The following is a 19929-nucleotide window of genomic DNA, read 5'->3' as shown; positions in this document are numbered from 1 at the left end:
AAAATATCAAGCCATTTTTACCTTAGGTCAGTTCCACCACTACTGCAAGACAATGGCCAGGAAGAGAGGATCTACATTTTTAAAAAATTGTAAACATTTCTATATTAAAATAGTATCTAATAATCTTAATAATTAAATGTCAATATAAAATATTAAAACGCTTAATAATGCATGAACATAATGTGTTACCTTGAGAGAGGACATATTACTGCCTTTTAAAGTATTAGTTCAACACAAGGTTTACCTATGAGCCAAAATTAATTCAGTAACTGTATGTAGTAACTGACTAGTTGTAATAATTTAGAAAGTGCCTCTACATATTAACATATGCATAAGTACATACATGCATATTTATTGTAATTGATGTAATCAATAAATATTTGGAGGTACTCACCTAACAAAGAAAGAATATAATTAAGTTATGTGTATTATATGTATGCTTAAAACTTAATAACTAGATTCAAATTAAGTCCATCACATACAACATCTTATGCATGATAAAATGACCAAGGCTTTGAAAATCAAGTATCAATTATTGTACTGGTATATGTCCTTGAAAATTCATATGTAATTACTTATAAATTCATTGGAGAGGACAATATATCAAGAAATGTGTAAAATATTGTTGTAGCAATATTGGTTCTTTTATTTATTTATTTATTTATTTATTTATTTATTTATTTATTTATTTTGTAGGAGTAAATTTAGTAGTGACACAAATGTCCATCAAAGAAAGGCAGATGGGTAAGACAGGTGATTGATAAAAGGAGGATATGTTGCAGTAGTGAAACGTAATGAACCCAAAACACATATAACAGCATGAAAACCTTATAACATTAGGTACATGTACGTCACAAACAACATTCTCAGAGTATTACTTTTACAAGATTCAAACACAAAAATCACATTCTGTGATAGCATATATTAGGGGAAAAATGAAAAGAGTGACCAACAGTAAACTCAAAATACAGACCAATCGGAAGAAAAGCAGGAGCATAAAAGAACGGGAGAGACAGGAATGGAAATTTCGACCAACAATCAGTATCCAGCTGTTAAATTCTGAAGTCAGTTCATGGAGATTCATTCATGCTTTCGTAACTCATGATTCACAAACTTTACTGGCTATATCATTACATTGTTGATACACAATTGAAACTCTTGAAAATCATTACTTTAGGCATAAAGATGAACTTGACCATTCATCACCACATTCTCTCATTTAATCCTCATGGAGACCACCCATAGCATCCTCCAAAGTTCTCATCATGCATTTGACAAGTGATGTGGTCCCTGTTAAGGAGATGAGAGAGAATCCTTTATGGAGCTTGGCAGAAAAAGCCACCCCACACATGTAAACTGAGATTTATAATCTTCCAGCAGTGTGGGAATATTACACAATAATTAAAAACACAAGCATACAAATTCTACTGGAAACCTGGCTCTGCATCTCACAAGCCATGTGCCTGTGCATGCTATTGATTGTCTCAGCGGTCCAGCTCCCTCCTCTCTGAAATGAGTTTCACAGAAGCTCTGACCTCATCTGAGCTCTTGGCTGAGGGCCTGAGAAACATATATGTTCCTGAGACCTTAACTATCATTATCCATGATTCATGACTCAGCCCTTCACAAGATGCTATTGGTGCTGGTGCTTCGATTTGTCTGAATAGCTAAAGAGAAGGAGAGCACAGCTACAATGTTTGGGTATTTATTTTCAATTAACACCATTTGACAAGGTTGGAATGTTGATTCTGCTCTAAGGATGTTAACTTAAATGATTCGAAAGAGCAAGGAGACTCCCTTAAAGAAACAATCGACAGACAGCTGACAACAGCAAGCTGTCTAATGAGCCCATGGCCCTGGTGACAAGTCACAGTGCCTTGTAGGAAACATCTGGGACACAGGAAAGAGCAAATTTGGGCTTATTTTTTTCTGAGTTAAAAAGTTAAAGCCAGTGCACACATGTTTTGTCAGTGATAAGTGATATCTCCAGAAAGAATCTGTGAGAGTTGGAAAGAATGTTCATGAGAGATTATCTTTAGTTGTCCCCCTGACAAAATGGTCATAGATGATAAACTTCAGTGGATTTAAGCATCTACTGTCTAGAGTCAGACAGACCAGAATCTGACTCCTGCCTCTGTCTCCTGTGACTGAGCAAGTGTAATTTGTCTTAAGTATGCACTCTGAGCTTATTATATGTGGAAGTTAACTTGGTAGTTGTTGGAATGATAATCCATATAAATGATTAACCATGTGTAATCAGGCATCAGAGACACCACTGAGATCACCAACAATGCTGTCTTCATCCTCATTATCATCAATATACACTGATTTCTGTAATTAAAGTGATTAAAGATCACCCAGCAAGGAGTGGGTGGGGGAAACACCCTCACAGAAGCAGAGGGAGATGGGATAGGTGATTTGGGGGGGGGGGACCAGGAAAGGGACTAACATTTGAAATGTAAATAAAGAAAACATCCAATTAAAAAACAAAACAAACAAAAAACAACTTCTAGAAGCAAAACAGTACACTATGGGGTCATAATCCAAATGGCAAAATAAATATATGTGATCAGATACTGATAACAACAAGTTATGCAAAAACTTAGTGAAATGGGTAAAATAGATAGTCTTTCATAAATAATTGCATTTAACTTACAAAATTATATGCCTGATTCACCATTGATTCATTAGGCATTCCCAACTTAAGGAAGGTGTACAAGGGTGTCACTTAAGTATATGGCATATAGCAAGACATGAAAAAACTACTGTATGCAATTATTGAGCAAATATTTGTCATAATTATTCATAGAAAACATTAACTGGAGGATTCAGATTACATCAAAATGATTTTGAAATTTCTCATTTTTTCTGGTTAGCCAGAGACAATTTAGCAATAAGAACATGTATGTTGATAATTGGTAACATCTCGTAAATGTATTTCTGTATTGAACAAAAATGTATCAAGCCCAAATTCCATAACAGAGTATATTAGACACTAATAATTGAGAAAAATTTGCCCACTTTAATGCTCTGACAATCTTGGTGGGACATGGTGGTCAGACCACAATAAAATAAGGAAAACTGCAGATTCTTCTTGTTTCATTAATAATATGAATATCATTGTTGGCATTAAAATTAAAGCATGTTACCGTAATAAAAAGTTTTAACTATTTTGCTTTTCTTATACTTCAAGCTATGTAACATTTTATTTTTATACATATCTAAATACAATTCATGTCTATGTAAATGTATGTATATGTGCATGAAGATTTTTTAATCTACTTGATTACAGAAGATAGTATTCTGTGTGCTTTTTAAAAATTATGTTTAACCAAGATTTGCATAGCTTATTCCTTTGGGGTTGAAGATCAATAGAGAGAACATTCTATTCTGTTCTATGGAGTTTGTACAGCTGCTACCTTTCCCTTGCCAGAGTTTTGTCTTGGAGGGGGCTTCTGATACCCTGCCAGCTAGTGTCATTATGTTATTAAACAGAGGGAAAAAAGAGTTATTGCTTCTTGTTTGTCTCCATAGTGATTATCATAGCTGTTGTTACCACTTTCCTCCTATTAGATGGGCAAGGGTAGATTGTCTTAGGTTCTGAATATAGTCCTTGTGGTTTCATATTTCAAGAAAATTCAGCAGGGAACTTCACACAGTATACAAAATAAATATTCTTTTGTGCCACTACTTCCAAAGAAGTAAGATCCTGGACTCAGCAACATCCATCAACAGGCCATCAGAGATAGGGCAGTTCCTCAGAAAACTGGACATAGTACTACCTGAGGACCCAATTATACCACTCCTAGGAATATACCCAGAAGATGTTCCAACATGTAATAAGGACACATGTTCCACTATGTTCATAGCAGCCTTATTTATAACAGCCAGAAACTGGAAAGAACCCAGATGTTCCTCAATAGAGGAATGGATACAGAAAATGTGATATATTTACACAATGGAGGACTACTTAGCTATTAAAAGCAATGAATTCATGAAATTCTTATGCAAATGTATGGAACTAGAAAACGTCATCCTGAGTGAGGTAACCCAATCACAAAAGAACACACATGGTATGTACTCACTGATAAGTGGGTATTAACCCAGAAGTTTGGAACACTCAAGATAAAATTCACAGACCACAAAAGCACAAGAAAAAAGAAGACCAAAGTGTCCATACTTCGGTCCTTCCTATAAGAGAGAACAAATTACACATGGGAGGAGATATGGAGACAAAGTGTGGAGCAGAGACTGAATGAAAGGCCATCTAAAGACAGCTCCCCCCAAGAATCTATCCCATATACAGTTATGAAATCCAGACACTATTGTGATTGCCAATAAGTGCTTGTTGACAGGAGTCTGATATAGCTGTCTTCTGGGAGGTTCTGCTAGATCTTGACATATACAGAGGTGGATGTTTGCAGCCAACCATTGGACTGAGCTCAGGGTCCTCAATGGAGGAGCCAGAGAAAGGGCCCAAGGATATGAAGGGGTTTGCAACCCTATAGGAGAATAACAAAAGAACTATCTAGTATCCCCAGAGTTCCCAGGTACTAAACCCCCAACCAAAATGTACACATGGAGGGACCCATGGCTCCAGCAGCATATGTACCAGAGGATGGCCTTGTTCAACATCAATGGGAGGAGAGGCCCTTGGTTCTGTGAAGGTTCAATGCCCCAGTGTAGGAGAATGTGAGGACAGGGAAACAGGGGTGGGTGGGTTGGTGAGCAGGGGATGGAGGATGGGACAGGAGGTTTTCTGAGGGGAAACCAGGAAATGGGATAACATTTGAAATGTAAATAAACAAAATATCTAATAAAAATATCTCTCAAAAGTATTTTTAAAAAAATTTTTAAAAAGAAACAATACACTTTTGCCCCTTCTTAGAATTGGGAACGAAACACCCATGGAAGGAGTTACAGAGACAAAGTTTGGAGCTGTGACGAAAGGATGGACCATCTAGAAACTGCCATAGCCGGGACTCAGCTTCCAAACGCTGACACCATTGCATACACTAGCTAGATTTTGCTGAAAGGACCCAGATAGAGCTGTCTCTTGTGAGACTATGCCAGGGCCTAGCAAACACAGAAGTGGATGCTCACAGTCAGCTATTGGATGGATCACAGGGCCCCCAATGGAGGAGATAGAGAAAGTATCCAAGGAGCTAAAGGGATCTGCAACCCTATAGGTGGAACAACATTATGAACTAACCAGTACCCCGAAGCTCTTGTCTCTAGCTGCATATGTATCAAAAGATGGCCTAGTCGGCCATCACTGGAAAGAGAGGCACATTGGACTTGCAAACTTTATATTCCCCAGTACAGGGGAACACCAGGGCCAAAATGTGGGAGTGGGTGGGTAGGGGAGTGGGTGGGGAGGGTATGGGGGACTTTTGGGATAGCATTGGAAATGTAATTGAGGAAAATACCTAATAAAAATATTAAAAAAAAAGAAACAATACTTTAAGTTTTGACCTCACTTTTAAATGTTGAAAAGATAGTAGAGTTCATGTCAATTTTTTAACTTCAAAGAGACCTTGTGAAATAGAAGAGTCCTGGAACTCCTCATTAATCCTTACATGAAATACTACAGTTAGGCAGAGAACTGTCTGAGACATCACTATTGAGGGTGCAAGTGCTTTTCAGTTTCCTGTCACATAGCTTAACATTACATTTGAATTTTCTAAACAATTGTGTGAAATAATTTAAATAAGAAAAATATAGGGTGTAGTAAAGTCTAAATATTAAAGTGATATTATTTGCTAATATTCAGTTTTAAATAATTACTACCCAAAACATCTGCCAGAGGATAGTTTGATAGTTACAAATTTAGTAAACAGAAATTCTACAACAAAACGATAGTGATGCCCACACAAAGAAATATATAAATCCTTGGATACCTCAATAACAAAATTAAAAATAAGTATCAGTGAATGTTGATTGAAAGCTCTGTCTCCAGTACCTATAAGTCCTCAATGCAAAAAAAAAAAAATGTAAAAAAAAAAAAAAAAAAAGAACAGTAGAAGTAATGAAGCAGAGTCTGTGTATGCATCCTTTCTCTTCAGCACCCTCACATCCTTCTGTCAGGTCAGTAGCTCCTCAGTTCTTAGAGAATAAGTCACTTGTGATTTCTGATTCTACTTCCCCTAGAATTCACTTTGTCATCTTTATCCTGCTTACATCACTTGTGTCTCCACAACTGTAAGTTTTACCACACTGTTATTGTCAAAATGTCTGCATAGTGATCATGAGTGAGGGTCTCAGTCATCAGTAAATATACTTGGTATTTCACCATTAAACCCTTTAGGTGTGTTACATTTGGATATGTGCATAGTATTTTTGAGTATCAGTTCCTCATCAGCAAAATAAAACACTTTAGAACAATAAGGGGACTAAAAGGATGCTGCAAGAGTAGTTAAAGAACATATGTATATATGAATAGGTAGCTAAGAATCACATAATGATGTTTTGCATGTGGCAAGTATCGAGTAATACTGAAAAAAATTACAGTCAGCATCATCTCTATATCTTTAAAAAGACTGATTTAAAATGATATTGAAACCATAGGTTGTTATGATTATCATAATTTTTAGAGAACTATTATTGATCACATATTCTCTATTAAAACCATAGAAGAGCATAAAATATGTCCAAATCCAAACTCAACTTAGAACCTAGGTTTATCTATTCAACATCACTAATGGGCAGATGTGATTCTCACAGCTAAAATCCTAGCACCTGGAAGTCTGATACAGGATGACTGCATTAGTTCATGATCAGCTTGATATACTAGTAAGTTCCAGGCCATCCTTGGCTACACCCAGACAGCCTGTCTTCGAAGTAAAACAAAGAAAAACAGAAAAGAAGATTAAGAACCTAGCACACAGCAGGCAAGAATGTTTATTTAATGAAGAAAGAAAGGAGGAGGAGGAGGAGGAGGAGGAATGAACAAAAATGTAGAACTCTGTCCAGTAATCATATGAGATGCTGGGTACAGGATGAATATACTCTCTCCTGCATACAGTGACAATAATGGATATTTATAGAGGGTAAACTGTAAACTAGGTTTATGTTTGATAAACCCACACTCTGTCCCTTAACAATGATATTTCATAAGCAATTGAGAGGGCCATCACTGGGTAAAGATTCAAAGATGTTTGCATGCTCATATGGATATCAGTTTAAGGGATGTAACTCCAACCATAGTGAGTGGTTCCAAGATTCAACTGTGTTCATGTGCATGTGAAGAGCAGAGAACAACCACAAACATTTCCCCAGTCACTATCTACCCCTTTTTGAGATGGGGCTCTCACTGCTTGTCCACTATTTTAACTCTGTTTCCCTGTCAGCAAGACCCAGATATCTATCATCTCCATTACAAGTGTGCACCTGTATGCTGGCTTTTTTTGCATGGTTTCTGAGCACTGAATTCAGATGTCCATGTTCATGGAGCAAGCACTTTACACACTTAAATGGATAAAGTATTATAAACAATGATATCTTGTTTCAACTAAAATGTTCATAATGCTTCATGATACCCTTGACTTTGCCTTTTGAACTACACAGCTTCAAGTATTTATTATCAAATTCCTTACTTGAAGAAAAAAATGTCTGCTAATGTTCTACTAGACTGTGGGGTGCCCCAGGAATGTGTGTAATGAAGATGCAATAATTTATTGACCAATGAGTCCACCTTTCTGTACTATCCCCCACTACCCACTAAAGAGTGCTTTCATGTACTTGAGTGTAGAGAAACTGGCAGGAAAACTATAAATGAAAATAAGATACTACCGTTGTGTTGAGTTCATCGTTCATAGCATAATAGCTTCATTCTATAAATATTTTCTTCATATGTTCAAAATTTACCCCCAAAATAATCTATATAGAAGAAATTATTGAAAGTGTCTTTATAATATCTAGCATCAGATATAAATGAGGTAGGAAAAATGCATGAATCAGATTTATTCAGTTCACTTTATGTCAACTAATTTTTTTAAATGTGAATTTATTCAATAACTAATTACTCAATGCCAGGCATCATTCTCTGTGATCTGGTTCCTGGCCTGCAATGCTTCAGTAATTATTTTCTCACTAAGGACGTACTCCATGTGTAGAAGATGTTATACCTAGCAAATAGAACCATGTGCAAAATTGAGCATTAACTAAAGACGACTTTATCCTTAATATAGCCTAAACAAAGATTACAATTAAACCTTGTGGACACAACAAATGAAGAGAGAGACTTCTGCCCAAGGGCAGTGCAAGGATAATTGCCTTGAGGGAAAATATGAGAGTTTTGTCAAAGCATAAGATGGATTGAAAATTGATCACTTAGCTGCTGAGTCATGAATTGCAGGAGCTTCCTAAAAGGTTTTAATTAAGCAAGGTATAAAAAAAATGCAGATAGAATGGTTGAGGTTATATCATTTAAAAAGAAAATATGCAAATTGGCTGTACTTGCCTTAAGTGGAAAGCAGTAAATGAACTGGGGGAATGAGAAGGCAGCCATTTACTTTGCAGTGCACTTTCCATGGAGCTGGGATGGTCCCAAGTGCTCTGCAGCACACAGCAGTTGAAAACACATTTACTAGAGGAAAACACTCAAGCATACATATTAGTTGATTATAGAAAATTCTCCTTTATCCACAGTATGATCCAACATGATTACTGCAAGTCTTATACAATTTAGAATGGTGTTTAATCTGGATGAAAAAAAGACCTGCTACTTTATTAAAACGCATAATGCTTAGATTGACAAAGACAATTTTATACTCAGAGTCAAAGACACCATCTTTAAAATCAGCCCATCAGTGAGTTTTTCAATTAACGTGAGGAGGAGAGATATCTGTGTTGCTTAGAGCAGACTTTCTAGACACAGGGGCCAGAGGTGATAGAGAGCATCTGTAGACACCATGACCTCAGAGCTAAGCAGGTGATTGTGGTTGATTCCAGTTTCTCATCTATATTCACTTGGGAACATCCAGGTAGAATCTACAGGTGGTCCAGCTGACCAAGGCTGGTGATGTATTGGGAATGAAACGGAGAGTGCTGTGATTCATGTAAACTGAGTCCTAGAAACCTGGCTGGAGGATTAAGAGAGATTGAAGGACATACAGATACATGAACAGAAATGCTGGGATTGGGTTGGCTAGTTGCTCTGCTGTAGTAGCACCAGCAGCAGCCACAACCCCAGGGTAATTCTTTATCCAGCAGATTCAAGAAGTAGGTATACAGATTAAAGAGGAGGCAAGTTTGACTAGTCTAGGTAAGTGGTCTCCGGCAGATTGGCTCTTTGTTTCTTCACATGCTGTTTTTATCTAAAAGTCATTCATACATAACATCTGTAAGGAAACTAGAGCAGGGCTTTGCCATTCCTGTGAGCCTGGCAAGGGAGGGAACACTTTAGCATTCCCATTAGCTGGAGGCACTGGGGTCCATGAACATTGCATACGTTTGTGCAAGTTCACAGTACACGTTCACTGTGGGCTCTACCCACTCCATACAGGAGAGATGCTGAAGAAAGGGAAGGTATATCATATAACAAAGATTTGCAAACTATCTGAGAGACAATAAAGAGACTTTTGACTTTCAGGAATTCTTGTGCAATTTTTGATTTTTACTATTTGGCACCTCTCCCCCATCTCTGTCATTCTTTAATATGCAAAGACTCTACACACTGTATTCTTTATTCTCTCCCTCATATCCCCTTTCTCTCTGTCTCTCTGTCTCTGTCTCTTCCCCCCTCTCTCTTTCTGTGAGTGTGTGTGTGTGTGTCTATGTTCAAACATGAGCAGGTGCATATGTGTGTGCTTTGTTTTAAGATTGGTTCTCATTATTTAGCACAGCGTGGCTTCCAATTCACTATCTGTCTGCCTCAACATTCCTAGTGCGGGGATTACAGGCATGTGACATCATTCTCAGCTTCAGCTTCAGTTTCCTAAAGTTTTGATGAACTAATGTTGATCAGAATTTAGGAAGAAATGGATGTAGGAATTCACTAATTACATTATTTGTGTATTTGTTTATATTGACCATAAGTATTTGACACATTAGGTTTAGAGCCACTCCCAGGATTAATATTCCTTCCCCCATTACATAAATGAACTTAAATGCATCATGCTGTATTTGAGATTACTTCCTCATATATACCATTTATGATTCAAGTAGCATTTTGTAACTTATAAACACCAGAGAATAATTCTAACATCAAAGCATGTTTATAATGCTTTCTGAACAATTTACATTTTCACAAAAGTACTTACAACTTAGTTTCACTTAGAAATGAGTTTCAAAATGCCTCTTTCAATGAAAATTGACCCAGCTTCCTTTATTTCCAAAGTATAGTTGGTGAACCTGGATGGTGTGTGTTTCTTATAATATGGAACAGAACAGATAAGGCAGAGAAAGTCCTTGTTTATCTGACATGCTGTAGATCACCACAGAAAACTCAAGCCTGGGAAAAGTTTCATTAGCACCTTTCGTCACCCCTTCTACATTTACCTTATCGCATCCCAGCTATATCTTTTTTAAAATTAATTAATTTTTTACACTCCATATTTTATTCCCCACCTCCGTCCACCCTCCGAATGTTCCACATCCTATATCTCCTCCCCATCCCCCTGTCTCCAATTGAATGTCACCCCACCTGACCTCTAAACTCCCTGGGGCCTCCAATCTCTTAAGGGTTAGGTGCTTCATCTCTGAATGAACACAGACCCCATAGTCTGTATGTGTGTTGGGGGCCTCATATCAGCCGTTTTATGCTGCCTGCTTGGTGATCCAGTGTTTGAGAGATCTCTTGGGTCCAGATTAATTGAGACTGCTGGTCCTCCTACAGGGTCGCCCTTCTCTTCAGCTTCTTTCAGCCTTCCCTAATTCAACAACAGGGTTCAGCTGCTTCTGTCCATTGGTTGGGTAGAAATATCTGCATCTGAGTCAGCTGCTTATTTGGTCTTCCAGAGTACAGTCAGGCTAGGTGACTTTCTGTGAGCTCTCCATAGCCCAGCCGTATCTTATCCACCCATATCTTTGCATAATAGAGTATATTCTTGAGATATCTACAATTAGTTAAACTGGTATTCTGCAAAAGAAATTTTACCAACTAATTTTTTGGAAATTTGCTATTATGCTTTATTCAGAGAGAGATCTTCTGTGAGGATGTCTTCTGTTCACACAGATGAACAGCAAAGCAGGCTGATCTGAATGTGATCTTTCGGGTCACTGTAATATCAAAATACATCTCAGGTCATTATTATTCTACAATTTTCTTGTTTTTCACAGTTGACTTCTAGGCCACTTCTGTGCTTCATATCCTTTTGGAGGCTCTAATTTTGAATTGTTGTTTCTTAAAATATTATTTTTATCACAATAAGTAAATTAAAGTGGTACGTTATACATATTAAAGACTTGGAGTATCTGTGTGAAGTATGTGTGCAATTTTTATAATCATTTACTAGTTAGTTTAAATAAGTTGGTATTGAAGCAGGTTTTGCCTTTAGTGACTTTGGTGAAGATGAAAAGACCCTGAAGCTACACTGGAGCCCTCTGACACTCACTGCCTCATCACGTGATTTCTGTTTGTCCTTCCAGCAGAGGAGGCCAAAAGAGTCAACCTCAAATTCTTGTCATGCTCTGGCCTTTATATTGAGAGCCCTTTCTGAAGAAAAAAGATTCAGACTCTACTCCTGAGAAGCAATATGTTTACATTTAAAGACAAGCCACATGCATTTCTGCTGCACACAAGCACACGTTTGAGCACTCTGTGCTAATGAAGCTCATAAAGAGAGACACATTCTCAGTGCCAGACACCCACAGAGTGGCCTTGTGGCAAATGCATTTATGGTCAATGGAAGAATTTGTTTTCTTTTTTAGATAATTAGTTTTTGTTGTTTTTCAATAATAACACCCCACTTGATAAAATAATTGAACTTGTTTGTTCTTTTTTCTCTGTCTTGCCTCCTTATTCACCATGTAACAACAAATTCAGTCTAAAGCCCTCAATAGTTTGCTCATTCTGCTACTGACACACAACTATATCATCACTGTCTGAGTCCTTCATCACTGGCTGTGTTTGAAAAAGCCCTGATTATGAATTTAAATATTAAGAAAATTATTTTTCATTTAAATAAAATAAGGTATGCCTGGTGGTCTGACCTTCATGTAACCCCATCCACAGGGGAGGCTGAGATCGGGGTTTCTGGAGGCCTTGATAGACCTAGGTCACATCATGAGTTCAAGATCAACATGGAAAAATGAGTGAGATTCTGTTTTAAAATGTCTAAGTGACCAGAATGGCAAGACACACCTCATTGTTGTCTACTGTCTTAGAACACAGAAAGCTCTGGATTTATACTCATAACCATAGAAGGGGTGGAACAATATGTAAAAGTAGTGACTGTTTCCTCACATCCATCCAGTGATTAAGTTAATCAGTTTTTAGGTTTGTAAACAATTAAGTTGAAGCTCTAAATTCTATTCCCATAAAACATATCACTTATAGAGAAAAACCTTAAAAGTAAAACAAAACAAAACAAAACAAAAAAAAACAAAAACAAACAAAAAACAAAACAAAAACCCTAATTTACTTTTAATAGAAAGACTGATGAACACTGTTTTCAAAGCATTTCTTACTGTGGCAATGTAATGCTACAGATGTCAATTCTGAGACAATATTTATCTAAAAGACAATTATTTGCAAGAAATTGGTCTCAAAATCATGACATTTGGTGAAACTAAGTCACTGGTAGATGATGCCTGTGAGTGGTATGATGCATAGATCAAAAAATAGCAGTTAAAAACAGATAAAATTCCATTGTCCCCTTCAGCAACATGTTCTGTTAGGGCTGCTTTTACGTCTGTGTAAATGTAATGTAACTTGGATGAAGGCAGCTGACCCCAGCACTAGTGTCTCACATACATGTGAGTTTAAATAGCTTTAATATGCCTCATCTATGCAAAATAGATGAGTATAATTCAGAGGTTCCCTTTTACCCTCCATAAAATGAAAGAACATGATATTCACATTCACTCTTACAGAAAAGAACATCTCAGGGCCTCATCATATTTCACTAGAGCACAAAGCCTCTCTCATTTTGAAAACTCATGCTTGGCTTTACATAACACTTTACCATGGCAACTAACAAGGTAGCAGGCTAGTCATGTGCTACTCCTAACCACGGCTCTGTGTCTTATTGTGAAAAACAGGCTTTCCTCATTGAAAGATCAGTATGTAGCAAATAGAATTAAAAATGCTCAATATGCACAAATATATTGTTTAGTACCTTTGTGTCAGTACAGAATATCCAGTAAATAGATATAAAGAATATGGTATTTTGTGAATACTATAGACTTATTTAAATTGTTCTATCTAAAACTAGGTGATTGTAGGTCTACCTGTCAGACCTTCCCAACAACAGAAAATAAACAAGAAGAATCATTGCCAAGATAATAGAAAAATGAGTGAAAACTGTCATGGTATTTTATTTTAATTTTAATTTTTTTGTACATGACATTTAAATGCTGTGTTATATTGACAGATCTGGGAAATTTTAGTGGCCGGACAAGAAGCGCAGTCTCAGTGCGGGAAGGCCAGGGGGTTGTTCTGATGTGCTCTCCACCGCCACATTCTCCAGGTATAGTAACGCCCCTTCTAGCTTATCGCTACTCTCATGTACTGTCTGCTTCACTTCGTGCACTGTGTGTTCATTCTCATAGACAGGGTGAGACCGGGAACCACCCCAGTTTACATGTGTGTGGTTGATATGATACATATCAGCATGCATGTGTAATTACTGCTCATGCATCTGATGTTTCATTGAGTGGGAGGTTGTGGTGAGTGCAGTTGTTTTCTTCTCATTCTGTTGACTGTTGATATTATGCCTCTGCCTGAAAACTTGCAAAACTGTTTGAGGTATCAGAACTGAGTGAGTGACTACCAGAGTCCTGGGTTCCAGAAGATAGGATTCATAGGTGATTGCTTATGGTGTTCTTTGCCATACTGGAGCAAAAGAGCTAAGAAAGCTCTTCATTTCAAACAAAGATACCATTAACCTATTTCTGTGTTAGCAAGAGTCTTGCTTATCAAACTGAGGAAAAGAGTAATTGAAAAAGGTAATTACCTCTTGACGGTGTGAGAAGCACAACAGTAAACTATGCTGCAAATCCTTTGTACCCCTTTGCCAGTTTGCTACCAATTTCTTCAAGTCCAGTGGTGGGAAACGTGTCCCTGCTTGTAACTCAGTATACCCTTTCTGAAAAACAATTTGAGAGTCTGACATCAATTAATGGGCAGCCAGATGGTGAATTCTCCAAGCCACTGTAAGAAGCCTCACTTTGACTCTAAATGAGGCTGTATGTTAGTCTGCTCAAGCTGCCAAACCAAAATGCCACAACTTGGATGGCTTAAAAATGGGACATTTTCATAGTTCTGGCTGGTGGAACACTAATGTGAGGGTGGGTGTGTACAGGATTTGGCGAGGGACCCCTATCTGGCTTGTACAGAACTTTTCTGTGTTCCTACATATTGCACATGAAAAAGCTCTAGGTAGGTCTGAGAGACAGAGGGTAGGTTGAAGCCACCATCTAGTTACTTATGCTTTCTTTGAGTGCATCTTCTATCTTCTTCTTGGCTTAGCCAGTGGCCCTCAAGTAATGGTGAATACTCCTGCCTCAGCTGTTCCCAGGTCTGTCTCTATCCACTGCAGCCATATGACCTGCAGTGTGCATCCTTCACAGCCATATCGTTCTTCAAGTCCTACCTTCTTAGCAGAAACCCCCTAACTTGCCTTCTTGAGTATTTGCTTCACAATCAGTTTGCACTTTTATCACTGTGCTGCTTTTTTTCCGTAAGACCCATCCTTTAACACCATGTAAATATACTTACTTTATAGTGTCATCTTCTGTTATCCTCAGTTATAATGTAAGTTCCACCAAGAGAGAAATTCTTCAGGCTTTGTTACCTGTTACACCCACATGGCTGAGACAGAGACTGGCACTGAGTTGAGGCTGAAAAAAATTAATAAATTAATTTATACATTATATTTAAGATAACAGACACAATTTAATGTTTCAGGCAGAAATTACTATCAGGGACTTGGGCAGGAGGGCATAAGTAAGACTAGAACAAAGAGGATCAGATACAAGTCAAGAAAACCTATTCAGTCACTTCCCCTTGCTTCAGTGTATTATAATAAAGATAACTGAGAAGTAGAAAAAAAGAACTCAAATTCATAGCATCCGTATTAAAGCCGCATTATAACATGTTATATTCTCCCTAAAGCAGTGACTGAAACCTGAAGTGTTAGAGATCACTGTCATTGAAAAATGGGAATTTTGGGGGGCTGGTCATGCTCACTCTAATACCTAGAAAAAGTGTACTCAGAACAATTGCTGCATAGCCAGGGTAGGTGAAGGTAAGAGCCCAGGCTGGGTCTCTGTCCCATGATTCAGGAGCTCTGACTACTTCAGCTGTCTTAGCTTTGATGACATGAAACCAAAGGCTAAATCAGAAAACAACCATAACCTTGTATGAGATCCACATCTCAAACCCAAATTCCAGTTTCATCTAAACAGCTACGCAGACCCATATAGATCATGTTCTTTGCTATGCCTTCTTCAGATTTGTTTCCTTTATTTTCTTCCTTGTTTTAAATAATAATTTTTGCTGTTTTATTTAGGCAAATCTTATAATGTGACATAAGGTATCAGTAGTAAATATGTCTAATTCTTTGTAGCTTTCCTAGAAGACTGGCATTTCTGACATGCTATGAAATTCTTCATAATACAATTAATATCCCCATTTGTAGCACAGTACACAGCATTTAGTAGGTCTTCAATGAAAGCATAAGGAATTCCTGAGTAAATCCTGGTTCTAATCGTCAAGCTTTGCAGCGTTTTAGAGAAACACCAACTCTCTGCTATTAGTTCTTTGGAGCCCATATTCATGACATATGCTTGCTTCATTGCTGACCACATTCTAGTACTGTTCCCTCAAGAAGAACACCTACTGTGAGTCACTGAGAGAGAGATGAAATGGAGAAATACATCAGCTGACAGAGAGGATTCAGTGGTCAGAAATATCTCAAAGGTTTATTTCTCAATCCTTTCAAAAGGATGTACAAAGCACTGTTTTTTTTTTGACTAGTGAAAACTAGGATGGACTATTTTGCTACATTTTCATTTTACTGCCCAAGACATGATCATGAAGGCCTAACTGGGAACATGTGAAGAAACCATCTTACCTATGAACTTTATGAGGAAGCCACTATCTACCTAGAGACTATTAAGTTAATCTTTCCAAAATGATTTTCATTAAACAAAAATTAACTTCTGTCTGTTTAAACTTTTTCATATTCAAGATATAAAATCTGGAGAAAATAATCTGTATAAAAATGTACAAAAAACTCTTCTTAAATAGTATCTTTAAAATTAGTTCTTAATTTTAATTAGTTATTGTTTCTGGGTTTTAGAAAGTGGATTTTATTTTATTTTATCCCAGTCTGTCTCCCCCTCTCTCTCCCTCTTCCTCTCTCCTATCTTCTCTCCCTCTCTGTCTCTGTCTCTGTCTCTGTCTCTGTCTCTGTCTCTCTGTCTCTCTGTCTCTCTGTCTCTCTGTCTCTCTTCCTCTCTCTCTGTACCATTCTCCTGATTAGCTTCAAATTGGCTAACCTTAAACTGACAAACTGACATGATCATACTGTTGTAACCTACAAAGAACTAGGATTGGAGGTGCTCGCTGCTACCCTTCTAAAGAGAGCAGTGATTTCTATCTCATCTAAAGCATATTTGGTATAATTATATGCAGAAATAATCAAAAGCTTACATTGAAACCTAAAATTCTCAGGAGTAAAAAAGAGAAGCTGTGGAGCCTAGGCACGTGACTCAGCAGGTGTAAGGCTCGCCAAACATCCCTGGCATTCATCATTGTATCTCACTACCAGGAAAAGGGAGCTCAAGTCTATAATGGATGTATATTTGAATATGGCCCTCTATAGTATAGTATTCACACTGTCCTCAGAAATGTGTGTGACTTATTATCAACCCCATAGTACCAATAATGATCCAAGCTTTATGAACATTTTGTGAAGGACTACTGCTCACTTGTATTCTCATTTAAATATTAAATTTTCCATTGTTATTTATAAATGTATCCATAAAACACTAACATACACATATAATATTTTGAATACCTTATTTTATATTTACTTATAATTTAATACATGAATACAAAATATTCATAAGATTCATAAGATGTAGCTAGTTGTATCTAAGAATGCAATTTTTCTTCAACTGATTATAAAATTAACAGTTCAGGAGTGATATCTCTACATGCCCTCTGGGGAACTGTTTCACATTTATCAAACCTCCAAAAGTTGACATATATCATGTAAATGACTAGGTCACAGTGACGCTGTATCACAAAACATGAGAAGCATGCATTACAGCCACTGCTTAACATCTTTCCAGAGACCACTACCAGCTTCTGGGGCAAGACATAAAATGAGCATTTAAGTTACAAATCTCAGCCCAGCAGGCTGAATGTTAAACTGGAGCCATGCGAAATAAATCAGAAAAATCAAGACCTGTGCTTTGAAGCTGTTCTCCTTATTTTAGCAAGCAGATTTTAAGTGATTCTTATCCGACCATGACTCTGTCTTCATAATCATGTGAAGTTCTTTCAAACTACATTTCAGATGAAATACATTTTTGGGACTTGGTGACTTTGTATTCTCCCCAAAGTTAACTAGAGCCAGCTCTGAAACAAGCCCTCTACCATTAAACTCTCCCTTCACTAGCCAGTATTCCTTCTGCCAGGCATATCTTCCTGGGTTTGAGATTCCTCTTTTTTAGATTCTATTTTTTTTGATGGTTTGTGATGAATCTATGAGAGTCTTTAGGTTATGTTTTCTGGAGATTCAAATAAAAGTTTGTCCTTCACTGAGTTAAGAAGCTCAGTTCACCAGGTTCAAGTGCATTCTGGTGTAAGAATGACCAACCATACAATTCCAAATTCAGCTGTGCAGGCAAGTTGACAGGGCACGACACAGCCTGTTTATGTAAGGTTATTCTACACACTTATGTTGTACCTGGATGCGTAGGCTTCCAGCCAGGGATTCTCATCCTGCCTTTGACACTTATTACTGACTTTATTTGCTAAATTAGCCCTATTGTACCTATAAAGGGAATAATAAAAGCTATCTCATGGATGGTAGTATTAACAGACAGTTTATGTAAGGCAATTAGCCCAGTGCTTAGAGGGAAGTAAGCATTAAATTCAATTTTGCTTGAAGATTCATCTTCCAGAATCCTCTTTAAAATGCAAATGGCTCTGAGAAAGGTGATGCTTTAAATCACTATCTGCTAACACTAATTAGTAGTTGTCAGTAAGTTGACAGTAAGGGAACAGCAAGGTGAAGAGAACTTGGAAACATGAGTCTGTACCTTAGAGATGAGAGAGATGTTCCTTAGGAGAGAACCACGGTCAGAGGAACAGGGACCCCCACCAACAGCCAGGGAGAGAGATTCTTAGGCTTTAAGTGACCTCTGTATCATAGGCTAATTGGAAACCCAAATTGTCTACTTGCATGTTCACATGCTCAAAGTAATCTATATAGCATGATAGCAAACTCTGCAGGCATCAAAGTAAATTCTGCATCTATATAATTATTTTATTTCTAAACATTCTGTGTGGGTCCTTCACTCTGGCAGAGCTTCTTGGCCTTATTTTAATTGTTTGGTAACTATTTTCTAGTGGTTGAATCTATCTTACAAATCTGCCTTTTTAACTTTATTACGTAGCAGTTTTGAGAGGCTCTAAAGTGTCACAGTGAGATATGTGAGTTCTGTCTGCCCATGTTATCAGCAGTGAAACCAGAAGACATTGATGAGATGCAAAAAGATTCTTAAAACTATATTTCAGGTAGAGCAAAATTTCAAAGTGGTCAATTAAGTTGTCATTATGGCATAACTATGATTCTTTTTCCTCTAAAAATTATTGTTGCAGGGAGGACATAAATTGTGAGATTGGACTTCACAAATTTTTTGACGTTTCACCTAAATCTTTCATCTCCCAGGATGAAAGAGGAAAGGAAGTCAGTATTATATATCTACCCTATGTATTTGATTTTATTTTTATACCTGCATTATACTTTTGCTACCTATTAATAGCTTAGTGTTATTAAGAGAGATATTAAAGTCCAGAGATCAATGCTCTCAGTCCCACAGCTGATGAGCAGAAACTCAGATCCAAAGCTATGTGACTCTATCACATACTCTTTCTACATATTTCATTGGTAATTTACATAAAGTCTGATGCTAAGCAAACATAGACCATTGATGAATCACATTTCTTAAATGACTCAGATAAGGTATTTTAACATTTAATTTGATTGACAACTAATCATTCATCCCTAAATAAGTTATTTACTTATTGACTTATTTACCATTTTGTTGTTAGTATTTCTCCAAGGGGAAAAAAAAAGATAATACAAGTGTTTTACTCTTCATTTACCCAGAGAAAGATTGTTTTAACACAAGCCACAATAACCATTTAAGCCTTTATTCCAGGAGCTGCAAAATTGTTTGTCCAAGCTTGTTAGCCATCAAGAGATACATTGACATGCTTTTAAAATCTTATGTGGGTTTTAAAATCCATCACTGTATTGTTCTTGCCATGTCACTGCTGCTGTGAGATGTCTATTGTTGATGTTGGTGGAGATGAAAGCTCAGGTTTTTTGCAGTCCTAGGCATTTGATGGCACCTGACACAGTTTGTTCATAGAATACTAAATATCAGCCAGTAGACACAACATGACTTTCTTTAAGACCATTCAGGCAGAGTAAAACAGGTGACATAGGTTGCACAACCCTGTGATTTACTTATTGGATATAAAATGTTAACACTGACTATTTCATTCATTTAATTGAATTTGAC

At 37.1% G+C, this 19929-nt stretch overlaps 1 protein-coding gene across 11 annotated transcripts in view; it reads left to right on the top strand.

Moving 5' to 3' along the window:
* Cntn5 (contactin 5) overlaps nt 1-19929 on the top strand; it is a 1179522-nt gene that overhangs the window by 755396 nt on the left and 404197 nt on the right. For all 11 annotated transcript variants that reach the window (XM_021171282.2, XM_029481828.1, XM_029481827.1 and 8 more), the window contains one exon: nt 13536-13631. In XM_021171282.2, the coding sequence (XP_021026941.1) occupies nt 13536-13631 (96 nt within the window). The remainder of the gene's footprint in view (nt 1-13535; nt 13632-19929) is intronic.

Source organism: Mus caroli, chromosome 9, assembly GCF_900094665.2.
Source record: "Mus caroli chromosome 9, CAROLI_EIJ_v1.1, whole genome shotgun sequence".
NCBI classification, from domain to species: Eukaryota; Metazoa; Chordata; class Mammalia; order Rodentia; family Muridae; genus Mus; species Mus caroli.
Note: the sequence above shows the minus strand (reverse complement) of the source record. Positions and strands in the feature narration are given on the sequence as shown.